A 14,024-nucleotide genomic window follows, 5' to 3' on the forward strand; every position below is an offset into this window, starting at 1 on the left:
ACACAAGCGCTGGTATAACTGTAAGCAGTGCACTGAGCTTTGCATGTGTGATTTTATTTTTTTTTTCAAATTCACCCTCTTCACCTCTCTCGCCCCCATTTTTCTTTCTCAGTGCGTCTGTGCGCGTGCATGTATATGACATCTATCTGGTGGATTAAGAGTAATGCCCTGATCCTGTCACAAACTAGGCCACTGCCACATGTACGCATTGAGATGCAAGAAACTCCATCTCTCTGCGTATCATTCAGGGTGGATGGGAACAAAGCAACAACAGGGTTCTTTCTGCTGGCCCCGCGTTTGCCCCAAAACCCACAAGCCACCATTCTTCCCCATGTGGCTTGGCTCTATCAATAAAAAAAATTCCAGCCCACTGTATATGCAACACAACACAAAGAAACAGCTCATTTTTCAGAGGCTTACAGTAGGGACAGTATTATCGAGTTGCAACCATGTGCTTTAGTAAGGAGACTGTGCATTTTGAAACCAAGCAAGGGTTGTGTAGGATTCTGCCCGAGGAAGCGTTTGGTAATATGAAACTCTTCACCCTCAGCTTGATTCATATCATTTATTTGTTGTAAAAACTGGGCATTTCTAATTTCCCTATTTTCCAAGTTTGTTATGAAAAAAAATAAAAAACACAGGGGACTCCATAAAATCTCCATTTTTTTTGTTTTTTACTGTTACTAAAAAATGACCTTTTCATACATATTAGGCAAGTGTACAACTATGGAAACAAAGGACTTACTCATGTGGTGACTGATTGACCCTTCGACCACATTGCCAGCACTCACATGGCCTTTGGGCTGAGCTGAATCTGAGAGGTGGTTGGCTCAGTATACTACAGTGACAGCGGGGCTACTTTTTCTTACTTTGGCATTCCTACAGGAAGGCACCAGATCTCACACTTTCTTTACCTTGAATTATTATATTTCACAGTCCTCACGACTGTACACAAAGCTACACCCAAAATAGTAGTAAATAATTTTTACTTTTTTTTTTTGTAAAAACAAAACAAAAACAAACACACCAATAAAATAAGAAGGCTCAGAAGAATATTTATGCCATATTGATAATGGCTTGTTTAATTGGAATATGCATATACAGGGGCTTGCAAAAGTATTCATACCCCTTGAACTTTTCCATATTTTGTCACATTATAACCACAAACATAAATATATTTCACTGGAATTTAATGTGAAAGACCAACACAAAGTGGTATACAATTGTGAAGTGGAAAGAAAATTATACCTGATTCAAAACATTTTTTACAAATACAAAAAAATTGAAAAGTGTGGTGCCCACCGTGGACTCTTTTTAGTCATTAGCAGTCATCAGGCAACTTCTGAATGCAATTGGTTGCACTCACAGAAAAGGGGGCTAAATACTTTTGCACACCACACTTTTCATTTTTTTTTTATTTGTAAAAAATGTTTTGAATCAGGTATAATTTTCTTTCCACTTCACAATTGTATACCACTTTGTGTTGGTCTTTCACATTAAATTCCAGTGAAATATATTTATGTTTGTGGTTGTAATGTGACAAAATATGGAAAAGTTCAAGGGGTATGAGTATTTTTGCAAGCCACTGTATGTGTCCTTGTTAGATTTAGGCCCTTTCCACACGTGGGTATTTTTGTAAACAAAGCTTTTTCTATCCGTTCTAAACTTTGTCCACATAAGCAGCATTTTAGGTCACTGAGAAAGGAGCTTTTTAAAAACTCCATCCATGGTGACAATTTAGTTTTCCAGCATCAAAGGTTTGCGCCTTTATCGCCTTTTTTGATGTCAGGCTGTGCACCATGTTGTGTTTGTAGGCTTCTAATTAGCCAGCATTTCTATAGGTTGAGGTTATATTGCCACCTCTTGCTTTAGCATGCGCCTGAGAGCACTTGACATTGTTTTATAATTTAATTTTTGAGATATTTTTCAAAACAAAAGTGGAAAATCCCCATTTTTAAAAAATACCCATGTACATGTGGATTTAGCCATAGTCAGGATTCACTGTATTGAGGTAAAGAAGCAGGGTCACAGAGGTTAGGTTAGCCTAAAGGTTCGGGTCAGTGGTTTGTGCCTGAAGAATTCAAGTGTATGAAAGGTATTTAAGTAATTTACTTTGAGGGATCTTGTTTCTTTTGTGATTTGTATTGCTTTGCTCACTGAAAGAGGACCGTAAAGGCAAAACTCTGGTTGACATGATTGGTTACAACCTCTGTACAAAATGTCAAATGTGTCAGCACCTGCCTTTGGCAGTTTGGGCCATGATACAGGCACTTGTTGATGTCTCCTGTAGGCCAAAATTTTCAAATGGGCAGTGCATCAGTAATCTAATGATACACACGTATTGCCGTGATACCGGGTTGAATGATAGTGTACAAGTTGTGCAAGCTTCAGTCACAAAACTTTACAGGTATGTCGCTGACATCAAAAGTAATGGTGCCATTCATTAGCAGGTGAGGTCCAAGAACTCAGTTGGTATGATTCTACTGTAAAAGACTTTCTAGTGATTCTATTAATGTACAGTTTTTGTGTGCATTCACTGCTGTTAATGATACTTTAAAATCAGTGTAACAGTATAGCAGATATTTATGCAGATTTTCATAGAAATAAATGTATTCTATTATTTAGGTGTGCAGAAGATGTTCATTTTAAGTAACCATTGTCTGTAAACTAACAATGGTTTTACATTTGAGCTTTTGTAAAGATTAAAGAAAAGCTCTTTCAGTGCTTTTGAATCGAAACGGTTTCTCAGCGCTCCACACGAAATCAGAAAAGTACATTTCACAAAATGTAAAATCCATCCATGACCCTCCAATTTTCTGCTCTACCAACAGAGCTAACAAAGGAAGCAAAATGTAAAATATGTTCTTTAATTTACTCTATAATGCTTGAAGTCTTTGCCTGTTTCCTTTTTTCTTTTCTTTAGAACTGACTTTAATGCCTTAATCCTTTTCTAATTACTAATTATTTACATGTGTATATGATACATTTTTTTAAATGACAAATCAGTATCCAATGGCAGTCGGTTTACATTACTGTAGGTCCTCTGCTCTTGTGTCTTAAAACAGGAAAAGACAACATAAAATAATTTTTTTTAGGCAAGTAAAAGATTTATGGAAATAAGTTTTGTTTGTTTTTTAAACTTATAAATAGGGTGTTTTTCTGTTAGACACTGGGAGGGTTAACATGGTTGGGCAGTTTTCAGAAATCTTATCCGACAGTTGAGAAAATGGTTGGGCTATAAGAAATGTGCACAGCTCATTATTAACTTAAAATGCCATCCATCAACTTAAGTAATTTTAGTCATTATCCAAATAATTCATGGTATGTTTTCTGAAATAATTCATTGTATTATATTAAAATTCATTTTCAGTGACAATGTGTCACCTCATGCTCATCAGCTCATTTTAAATCTTTGATCTGTGCAACAGTGCAAGCATCTCTCAGCAGAAGGTGACAGAAATGGGCCACATCACAAACATTTTCCAAAGTCATTAACTCACAAAACTAAAATGCCAATCAAAGTTATGTTGCATAATTTTAACTTGCTCACACAAGTATTCAAGGCCTCACTGTTAACTTTCAGGGAAATTAACCAGTTAAACTAAGTCTCATTTTCACTTTCCAGCACAGTGACCATTTGGAATCTTTCAATATGTTCTTTATTGTTATTAATGTCAAACCATGAGTAAAGTGAGTAGGCTGAGAGCATGACAGTGCATGTGAATCTCGAGGAAAATGAACCTTCTGAGCGTGCATTATCGCAGGCTCACAACATTGAAGCTATTAGCAGCTAACATAGCTGCGCACCCATATGTGAGTAACAGAATCTGATAGCATTAGCTTAGCAGGTGCACTCGTCTGTGTTCAGGCCTGGATAATGTTAGTTTTGCTCTAACGTAACTGACCAGTGGTCTGTAACTAATACAGTGCGACCAGCACTGAAAAAACCCTCTGTTCCTCTTAATGGGAAGCCAGCTCTGACCCAGTAAAGTAGTGTACCCAGTGGGTAGCCCATGTGTTTCTAATGACCTGTATATAAAAGGAGATCCTGTTTGATTAATTCCTCCCCTTGTGTTTCTAACAAATTAACCCTGATTAACTTGGCACTAGCCAAACCCTGCGGCAGCTGTAGTGGGTACTTGTCATGCTAATTGGACGTGCATAACTAACGGCAATAAAAGTGCGTTTTATCTTTTGGTGCATTAGTGTAAAAATCATAATGTTTCATTAATACATGGTGACGTCAGCTGGTTGCTCATAAACTGCTAACCTGTGTCACAGTGAAGTCACACTTTCATTTCACGTGTATGCAGTTTTTGAGTGGGAAAAAAGTGCATGGCTTTGAGTATAAAAGATCTAATACTTTCTTTTAGTTGGTTCAAATAGACACTTAAACTTTGTGCAACCTGAATAACATCATATTTTAATGTGAAATTGCTTCAGATGTTGCAGCACTTTATTGTGTAAAATTTAATTTTGCTAAGTTGAATTTGCCCATTTTGCCAAATAATTTACAATAAATGCTTATGTGTTCTACAGAAGGATGATAGCCGTCCCTGTGTTTATTGGCTCAAGCAATCCAATTTCATTACCAAGACGAAAGCGAGCAGCTGATAATTTGCTCTTAATGTGTCGGTTTGATGTTAATGTGTTTTAAGTTATGGTTCTGGCCAGCTGCCCACCTATTCTCGCCTGACTATCATGGCCCTGGCTCAGTCCCCTATATTGGCCTCATTCCTCAACTTGTCTGACAAGCCTGATTCAGCTCTCATTTGGGTGCTCATCAGTTAGCAGCCCACATCCACATACAATACTACACAGCTAGATCTTTCCTCAGCAAAGAGTGTACATTGTATACCTAATATATAATATATACATATATATGCTTGTTAAGATCCAGATCAGCTTTTTTAGACATGATCAAAATTTCTAACACAAGTACTCACATAAGCTATTCATACATATGAGTACATGTAGACACACCGACTAAAAGACACCCAGGATTATCTATTAGCAGGTACACAGGCGATGCTCCTGATTTTGATGTGATCATAAAGGTTAAAAACCATTTGAATCCCATTTCAACCTGTAAATCTCCAAACATTAGCCAGCACATTAAGGCTGACCTTAACATTTGCTCCTTTTAGCTGAACCTGTAGTCTTTTGCTAATGAAAACTCAGCTTACTCCCTCTATATTTTTATATTTTCTATATTAGTTTTTCTTTTCCAGTTGATATCTGCAGCATCAGACAGAATAGTCCCATTTCGTGCTGCTCAATCCATTGCTTTTTGTTGATTTGATTTGTTGAGATAGGCCTGTCTGCTTTATGGCTTTTTCGTAGCGGATCAGCTAAGTGATTGCAGGCACACAAGATGAAACATGAGGGCACATAATTTGCAACAATTTAAAAGATGTGTAGGAATGAGTTCAGAACCCTTAGCTTGTCCAAAATATATTACAGAAAAGCCAAATTTAAGTATTACTTTTAGCAGATAAATTGATCAAATGGATGTATCAATTCTCTTAGGTTTTCTTAATCTACATTGTCATCAAATACAGGAGTCCTGAGAATACAGTAAAATACACATTTCGGTCATTATGCATTGCTCACCACATATTCATGAATTTCTCTGTGCAAGCAAACTGTTTTTTTATTTATCAAACCTTTAAAGTTCCACTTTTTTTCCGTCTGTTTTCCTTGCCCAACATCAACTTTCAATTCTTATATCTAATCGCTTTCCCAATCCTAGTACACTATATCCGTAAATCATGCTCCCTAAAGGTTTGCGCTAGCATCTGTTCTTACAAACTCGATCTCTTTCTCTCTCTCTCTCTCCCTCTAGGTTAAGACAGCATCTGCCAGCTATAATATGCCCCTGTAGTCTCCTACACAGTGCCATTAGCTTCCTTTAGTCTGGCTATTTGTCTTTTCAAAGTGCTCCTTCACTGATCCTCCATCACCCCACTACAGTTAATCCAAAAATGGTGTTATATTTGTCACCATTTACAAAATTAAAACTAAAAATTTGACAAAAATCTATCATCTGTCCAGTTGTGATTAAATGGTGGCAAAGCATGTTTGCGGAAGTCAAATGTATTCATGTTGTCGATCTTTAATGTTGTTTGGTGCTACCCGAGTTCTTCTATTTCCTTGATTTTTTTTTTTTTTTTTTAATTAAAAGAGAATGTGAAGATTATCTTTTTGTTTAGATCTTCAGCCATGACTCAGAACTGGTGCAGGGACAGGAGATGACTGAGTAATATCTGCAATCTGTTGTGTAGATTAGGTCCCACTATATGGATTGCTATGTAGGCCACCCTTCTCCCACCCCACACGCACACATATACATAAGAGGGGAAAGATTGGCAGCATCTAATTCCCTCTAAATCTCTCTCTGTGGACCACTTAGTAGTTTTCCTTCACTTCCATCTTGGATCATACTGAAGAATGCTGTGAGGAACTGTGGTAACATATGGTAACATTCACCAGCACCTTCTTGGTGTAATTGTTCTTCATTTTTCCAAATCATCATCTTTTGTTCTGCGACAATAAAATAATGAACCTACACATATTCTGTCTCTCCTGCAAAACATGTACAAATATTTAAGTTCCCGTTTGAGCTTCAGCTTCCCTCCTTTGGCCCAGATGTCAATGTTTAATCCCACCAAGTGGCACAGTCACAAAAAAAACAAAAAAAAAAAAAACACACTGATGATCAAGGCAAAAGACAGACCAGTTAGAACACCCAGAGGGGGGAAACCAGGAGGAGGAGAACAGAGAAGATGAATTCAGAGAAAAAGACAGTGGAGTAGCTGAAAGGGAAATCAAAGAAAAGATAATAAGGATGAGAGCCAATAAAGAGAGAGGAGGAGAGAAGAGAAGGGGAATTGCAAGAGAGAGTTGGGAGAAGTGTGGAGCATACGGTTGGAACCCCACCTCCCTTCATAAAGTCAGTCAATGTGACAGGAAGACTTATGTAACACCCCAGAGATGGAGGGAGGAGATGGGGAAAGTGTAACAAGGAGGAGGATGAAAGAGGGGGCAAGGAGAGCAGCTGTGAAACGGGAGAAAGAAGCGATTCGGAGGTTAAAAAAAATAGGATGGAGTAGAGAGATAGAGAGACAAAGTATAAGAGAGAACCTAAGACAATTAAACACGAGATATATGAAGAGACTGATGAGGGCTAGAGTGGGGGAAAAAAGGGTGGATAGATAAAAAAGCAATTGGAAAGATCTACCATGCCTTTTAGTATGGCTCTGCTGGCTTTACACTTTTCATTTGTTTTGTGGGGGAGAGATTAGCAAGAGGATTAAGAGAGAGATTCTCCCGCTCTTCATTCTTTCTCTCATCCGCTCTCTCCCTCTCTTCCTCTCTCAGAGGGACACACCCATCTACTCACTCGTGCATCACGCACACACATCATAATGACACACAAGTAAAAAAAATGCTGCGCACACACACACTATGATACTGTACATGTTATGGCTGCGGGCAGGTCATTATTTCTGTTCTCTTTTAATCTGCAGTTGTTCTGCTTCATTGATTTGTCAATTAAGATACAAAATGTCAAACTCCTTTTACAAACTCCTTAAAATGTGCACATTTACCACAAGGATCAGCGAGTTTTTACGTTTTAGAAGCTTGGCCCGGTGACAGTATTTCTCGCCTGCCAGCTGACTGTAATAAATGTATGATTAATGGGTTGTCAAATTTTTGTCAGTCATCGCCAGTCTGTCGATAAGCATACTAATTGTTTCAATACTATACTTACATAAACACACTCTCCTGTGCATGAATGCATGTGATATGACATGGAGGATGAAAAAGAACCTGGAAACATACACACATTTTCTACCTCTTTCTGGCTCTCTGGCATGCGTGTGCGCGCGTGCACACACACACACACACACACACACACACACACACATTGTTTTAGTCAGTCATTGAGGTAGATTTGGCTGTGAGCCAGCGAGGTGTAGAGGTGATTGGGCAGCTTGGGGCTCTCCGGCTATGTTTGCCAGTACATCTGGCTCACTCGCTCTCTGTCTCACCCTCAGTGTCTCCTCTCCTTCGCTCTTGTATCCACCTCCTGCTCATCTTCCTCGCTCCCTCTGCTGCTCTCCATCTGTCTCTCTCACTCGTTCCTTTTATCTCATTCGCTCCTCTGTTCATTTCTCTCCACTCTTTCACACACACATGCCCTCTCTCTCTCTCTCCTCTCTCTCTCTTTTCTTCCCTTTTCTGAAGAGCTTAGCTTTTCTCCCTTTCTCCCTCCCTCCTTTTAAACAGCAAAAAGCAATTTCTCTCCCTTTGTCAGGGCGGTTGGCGGTAAGCCCTTAAGTAGGGATTTTCTGGTTTGGCTGGAATGCCATTAGGCGAGCTGGTGGTGACGTGCCGTGACTGACGTGCCGAATCTTTTTGATGTCATGATGTCACAATCCAGCGGAGGCTGCGGTTATGATATTGTTGGCATCCCTGGAACGAGGGGCTTTAGTGGTCATGTCAGGAGTAAGTCTTCATAAATCCTTTATGGCACAGAAATATTAAGCTTCTTTGGTGGTACAGGAACAGAGGGGAAAAACATGGCGGAACGTGCGCACATGTACAGAAAAAAATGGACACACAGACAGACACAGAGCCACCCTCGTGTTCATTTTTTCACTGAAACTGCGTGACACATACACTCTGTTTAAGTGCAGCTGAGATCACAAACTTGCTGTAACTTCTACTGATGTGTACGCAGAGGTTTGTGGTAGTATACAGTATGAAGTGGTATTCTGGTGCCACACAACAAAGCCGAGAACAGGAAAAACAGTAATTCAATAGACAATATTCCTGTGAATGCCTGTATATAGTAGTGGTGCAATTTATATGAAGATTGTTATCTAACTGTCCATCACAACTTTCATCCACAGCATGTGGATGTACATCCACATATAGGGACACAGGCAGAGTTAACTCGACTTTTGACTTTTTTTCCATACAGCACCCCCTAGATTCACACGAACCCCAGAGGACCAAACAGGAGTCCAGGGGGGAGTCGCTTCCTTTGTGTGTCAGGCCACCGGAGATCCACAGCCCAAGATTGTCTGGAATAAGAAAGGCAAAAAAGTTAGCAACCAGCGATTTGAGGTAAGAACTTGAGATACTAAGTGAGATTTGAAACTTTGTGGTTTTTGTAACATTAACTAACTTTTTTTCATGGTGAAGTGCTGTGAATAAAAATGGGTTAGAATCCCACATCAAAGCTTTACTGGCTACATGGAAGCAGCTGTGTTTGCAACGAGTGGCCACACAGAGCACTGAAGCAAGATGACCGCTGCTGCTGTCAGTTCTTGTTAACGTTTTCCTATCATTATTTTCTTTTCAAACCTTTCCCACAACCCACATTTTTTTAGGCAATATCTTCTTCTTTCAGCTGCTCTCTATAGAAGTCACCACAGTAGATCACCTGCCTCTGTATCACCCTATCGTTAGCATCCTCGTCTGTCATACCAGCACTCTGCATGTCCTCCTTCATTACATCCATGAATCTTCTCTGAGGTCTTCCTGTTTTCCTCCTGCCTGGCAGCTCCACTTTTAACATCCTTTGTCCAGTATGTCCACTATCCCTCCTCTGCACATGTTCAAACCATCTCAGTCTTGCCTTTCTAACTTTGTCACCAAACTGCTTAACCTGAGCTGTCCCTCTCATGTACTCATTTCTAATCCTGTCCATCCTGGTCACTCCCACTGAAAATCTTTGTACCTTCAACTCTGCCATCTCCAGCTTGGCCTCCTGTCTTTTCGTCTGTGCCACTGTCTCCAAACCATACATCACAGCAGGTCTCACTACCATCTTGTAAACCTTCCCTTTCACTCTTTCTGCTGTCCTTCTGTCACAAATCACTGCCAACACGTCTCTACCCACTCCACCCTGCCTGCCTTGTCTTCATCAGCTCTCTTGTGCATTGTCCTTTGCTTGGAATTGTTGACCCCTGGTATTTAATTTTATCTACCCTCACTATCTTTACTCCATTAACATCGCTATAAACACTACTGATATAATTGGCAATCAGTTGTAATAATTTTTAACTGTTCTCATTATCATATAATTGCTCAAAGTATCAATGAGAAGTATGGAAAATGGAGGTGGAGCCAGGAGACAATGTCTAATTTTTATACTTCGCTGTTTGTACTGATTAAACAAGATGTAAAATATTAATAAGTGAGCTTGTAATCTTTGGACAGAGCCAGGTTAGCTGTTTATGCTGTCATGCAACTTAGCATGAAAGCAAAACAGTGTATTCCCAAAACTATTTCTCTAAATAACTTTTTAAGCACAGATGCCAAACATTATAGTCCCAGCCGGCTGACGCTGAGGATTTTCTTTTTTGTCTTACATAACAAAATCCTTTGATGTACTCTTTGATGAGAAAAAAAGCAATTGATGAAGTCACACCGGCCTCCTGAAAACTGTGAAAACATACTTTACATTTTCTGACATTTTTACGGAGCAAACAATCAATTATTTAAGAAACGTATTTATGAACAAGTAAAATAAGCTTTTCCAGAGTTTCAGAGGGCTTCTATTGTAAAAGTTGCTGACTACTACTTGTTGGCTAAATATAACAGAACCGGTTCATAACAGATTAGATTGCCCACTGGGAGAAAAGTGTGTTGTTTGTATAAAATTGACATTTAAATGTAACTAAATGAGTAGTGTTCTCTATTATTAGGGGATCGTCTGATTGCTGCGGTTTTCTCTATAATACTGTATGGTGTTTACCTTGCAGTGTAAAGCACCTTGAGGCAACTGTTGTTGTGGTTTGGCCCTATACAAATAAATTTGAATTTAATCTATATATGAATTTGAATTGAATTTATATAGCAGCTGGATAGTATAGTGGCAACACTGCTGTCTTGGGAACAATAGGTCGATAACAGGGATCCTTGAGATGCTTGGCTATAAGATGAACAACAGACACCAGGAGCAGTACTCTCCATGGAAAAGACTACAGGCTAAGATCAAAGCAGCATGAAGGGAAATTAGCAACTATCAGCGTTTCAGAAAGGTGTGATGAAGAGAGGGGTGGCTAAGAAATAAAACACGCTGTCCATACCTGAGGCTTTAGAAACTGTCAAGCAAACTCACATCCTTGGCTTACCGCTTTAAGAGTTATATCAGAGGGATAGAAGCCAGGAAAATCAACCAGATGTTCTCCACTGAACCATCCAATCTCAGTGGCAGGGGAAAAATATAAGAACAACCCCCCTAAGGCTGGAGTTGGAGCAATACTGGACGAGCATATGGGAGAAAGATGTAATACATAGCAACAACGCTCAGTGGTTAGTGGATCTAAGAACAGAACAGCAACCTCACTGAAAACGATCCAGGAACCATCACAGTGGTAGACATCCAAGATAGAGCCTCAAATATAAAGAGTTGGATAGTACCATGCCCTGACATGATTCACATTTGCTGGCTAAAGAAGCTAACTGCACTTCATGAGCACCTAGCAGCACAAAAGAACCAGCTGCTAATGGATGAGACAAACCCAGAATGGCTGACCAAAGGCCAGACAGTCCTGATCCCCAAAGATACCCAGAAGGGACCGGTTTCATCCAATTACCAGCCAATAACCTGCCTCAGTACAACATGGAAGCTCATGTCAGGCATCACAGCAACTAAGATGAGCAGGCACATGGCTCAATACATGAGCAGGGCCCAGCAAGGAATTGGCAGTAACACCAGAGGAGCAAAATACCAGCTACTGATAGAAAGAGCAGTCACTCGAAACTGTAAAGCCAGACTGACCAATCTGTGCAGTACCTGGCTTGATTGCAAGAAAGCCTATGACTCAGTCCCTCATACATAGATCCTGGAATGCCTAGAACTGTACAGGATCAACAGGACCCTAAGAGCCTTCATCAGAAACTCAATGTGGATGTGCAAAACAACACTAGAGGCCAACTTCAAACCAACTGCACAAGTCACCATGGAGTGTTGGATTTACGAAGGAGATGCTCTGTCCCCACTGTCGTTCTGCATAGGCCTGAACCCCCTCAGCCAGATCATTAACAAGGCTGGCTACAGATATCAACTACTGAATGGAGCAAACGTCAGCCACCTCTTCTACATGGACAACATCAAGCTGTATGCCAGGAGTGAATGAGACATTGATTCACTGATCCACACCACTAGGATCTACAGCAATATCATTGAAATGTCATTCAGACTGGAGAAGTGTAGTCAGATGGTAACAAAGAGAGGAAAGGTATTCAGAACTGAGGGGATTGCACTACCAGAAGGCAATTTTAAAGACATTAAGGGCAACTATAAGTACACTGGAATCCAACAGGCAAATGGGAATCATGAAGCAGGACCACCAGGAAAGCTGCAACTGCCAAATAGAGTAAGGTGAGTCCTGAGGAGTCAGCTGAATGGGAAGAACAAGATCTGGACGATCAACACCTACGCTCTGCCGGTCATCAGATGCCCTGCTGGGATAATAAGCTGGCCAAAGGAGGAGATAGAAGCCACTGACATAAGACAAGGAAGCTCCTTACCATGCATGTGCGTAAGACTGTACGCTAAGTGGAACGAAGGAGGCCGTGGACTAGTAAGTGTCTGAATCACTATCCTTGATGAAACAACAAAGATCCATGAGTACATCAGGAAAATGGCCTCAACTGATCATGTTCTTAGTGAATACCTCAGGTAGCAGAAACCCAAGAAAGAGAGGCGCTAGAGCAGGAACCACCATGGAAGGACAGGCCCCTGCACAGCATGTACCACCAGGAGATAGAAGAAGTGATAGATAGAATCCTACCAATGGGTGGACAAAGCTAGACTGAAAGATATCACAGAGGCACTAATCATAGCAGCACAGGAACAGGCTCTAAGCACAAGATTGATAGTGGCTGGGGTCTACCACACAAGACAAGACCCCAGGTACAGGCTGTACAGAGATGCCCCTGAGACAATCCAGCACATAACAGCAGAGTGCAAGATGCTAGCAGGCAGGACATACATGGAACGCCATAACCAAGTGGCTGGCAAACACAGGAACATTTGTGCTGAGTTTGGCCTGGAAGGCCTGGAAGCCCCAAGGTCAAAATGGGATATGCCCCCAAGAGAGGTTAAGAATGAGTCAAGATCCTATGGGTCTTCCAGATACAGATGGACAAACTGGCGAAGGCTAACCAACCGGATATAGTAGTACAAGGCTATAGTGATCGATGTAGCAATACCAAGAGATAGCAACATTGGGAAGAAGAAACATGAGAAGCTCAAGAAATACCAAGGGCTGAGAGAAGAGCTAGAGAGGGTGTGGAAGGTGAAGGCAACAGTGGTCCCTGTGGTAATTTGAACACTCGGGCCAGTGACTCCCAAACTGGGGGAGTGGCTCCAGCAGATTCCAGGAACAACATCTGAGATGTTGAAAAGCACAGTCGTAGGAACAGCTAAGATACTGCACAGTACCATCAAGCTCCTAGGCCTCTGGTAGAGGACCTGGGCTTGAAGGACAAAAGCCACCTGCAGGCAGGGCGAGTATTGCATCCATTGCATACAATAGTTTGCATATACAACAAAAATAGTAAATTTTACGTGCTTTTCTTTATACTCCAACTGTCATACAGATGTCTGAAACGCTATCTGCTTCAACTTTTTCATATGTCAGATGATGCCTGGGGTTACATTATATGAGATTCTTATATGACCAGCCTTATTAGTTTCCCGTAGGCTCTAACCTTTGCTTTATATCCCCACCTCACATGTCATTCTTAGATGAAGATGTTGAATCAGCCTTGCTCCTGCTCAGTCAGTGTCACCCTGAGCTCAGGGTACTTTTCCACTTTAATAAATGGAGTTTCCTTCCAGGTTTAAGTTCACCTCAGTGTCTTCCTGTTCATGATTAAATATCTCGAGGAGATATTTTATTTTTAATCCAGACTATATAACATTTGGACTACCTGCTGTAGATTTCCCATTGACTTCCTGTAGGTCAGGACTTGTGGGATTTATTTTTATTGGATTT

General features: G+C 40.5%; 1 protein-coding gene across 1 annotated transcript in view; it reads left to right on the forward strand.

Annotated features, from left to right (window-relative positions):
* Positions 1–14,024, forward strand: part of ptprdb (protein tyrosine phosphatase receptor type Db) — a 115,349-nt gene that overhangs the window by 43,768 nt on the left and 57,557 nt on the right. Inside the window, exon 4 of the mRNA XM_030742015.1 lies at positions 8,990–9,135. Within this exon, the coding sequence (XP_030597875.1) occupies positions 8,990–9,135 (146 nt within the window). The remainder of the gene's footprint in view (positions 1–8,989; positions 9,136–14,024) is intronic.

Source organism: Archocentrus centrarchus, chromosome 1 (assembly GCF_007364275.1).
Source record: "Archocentrus centrarchus isolate MPI-CPG fArcCen1 chromosome 1, fArcCen1, whole genome shotgun sequence".
Taxonomy (NCBI): domain Eukaryota; kingdom Metazoa; phylum Chordata; class Actinopteri; order Cichliformes; family Cichlidae; genus Archocentrus; species Archocentrus centrarchus.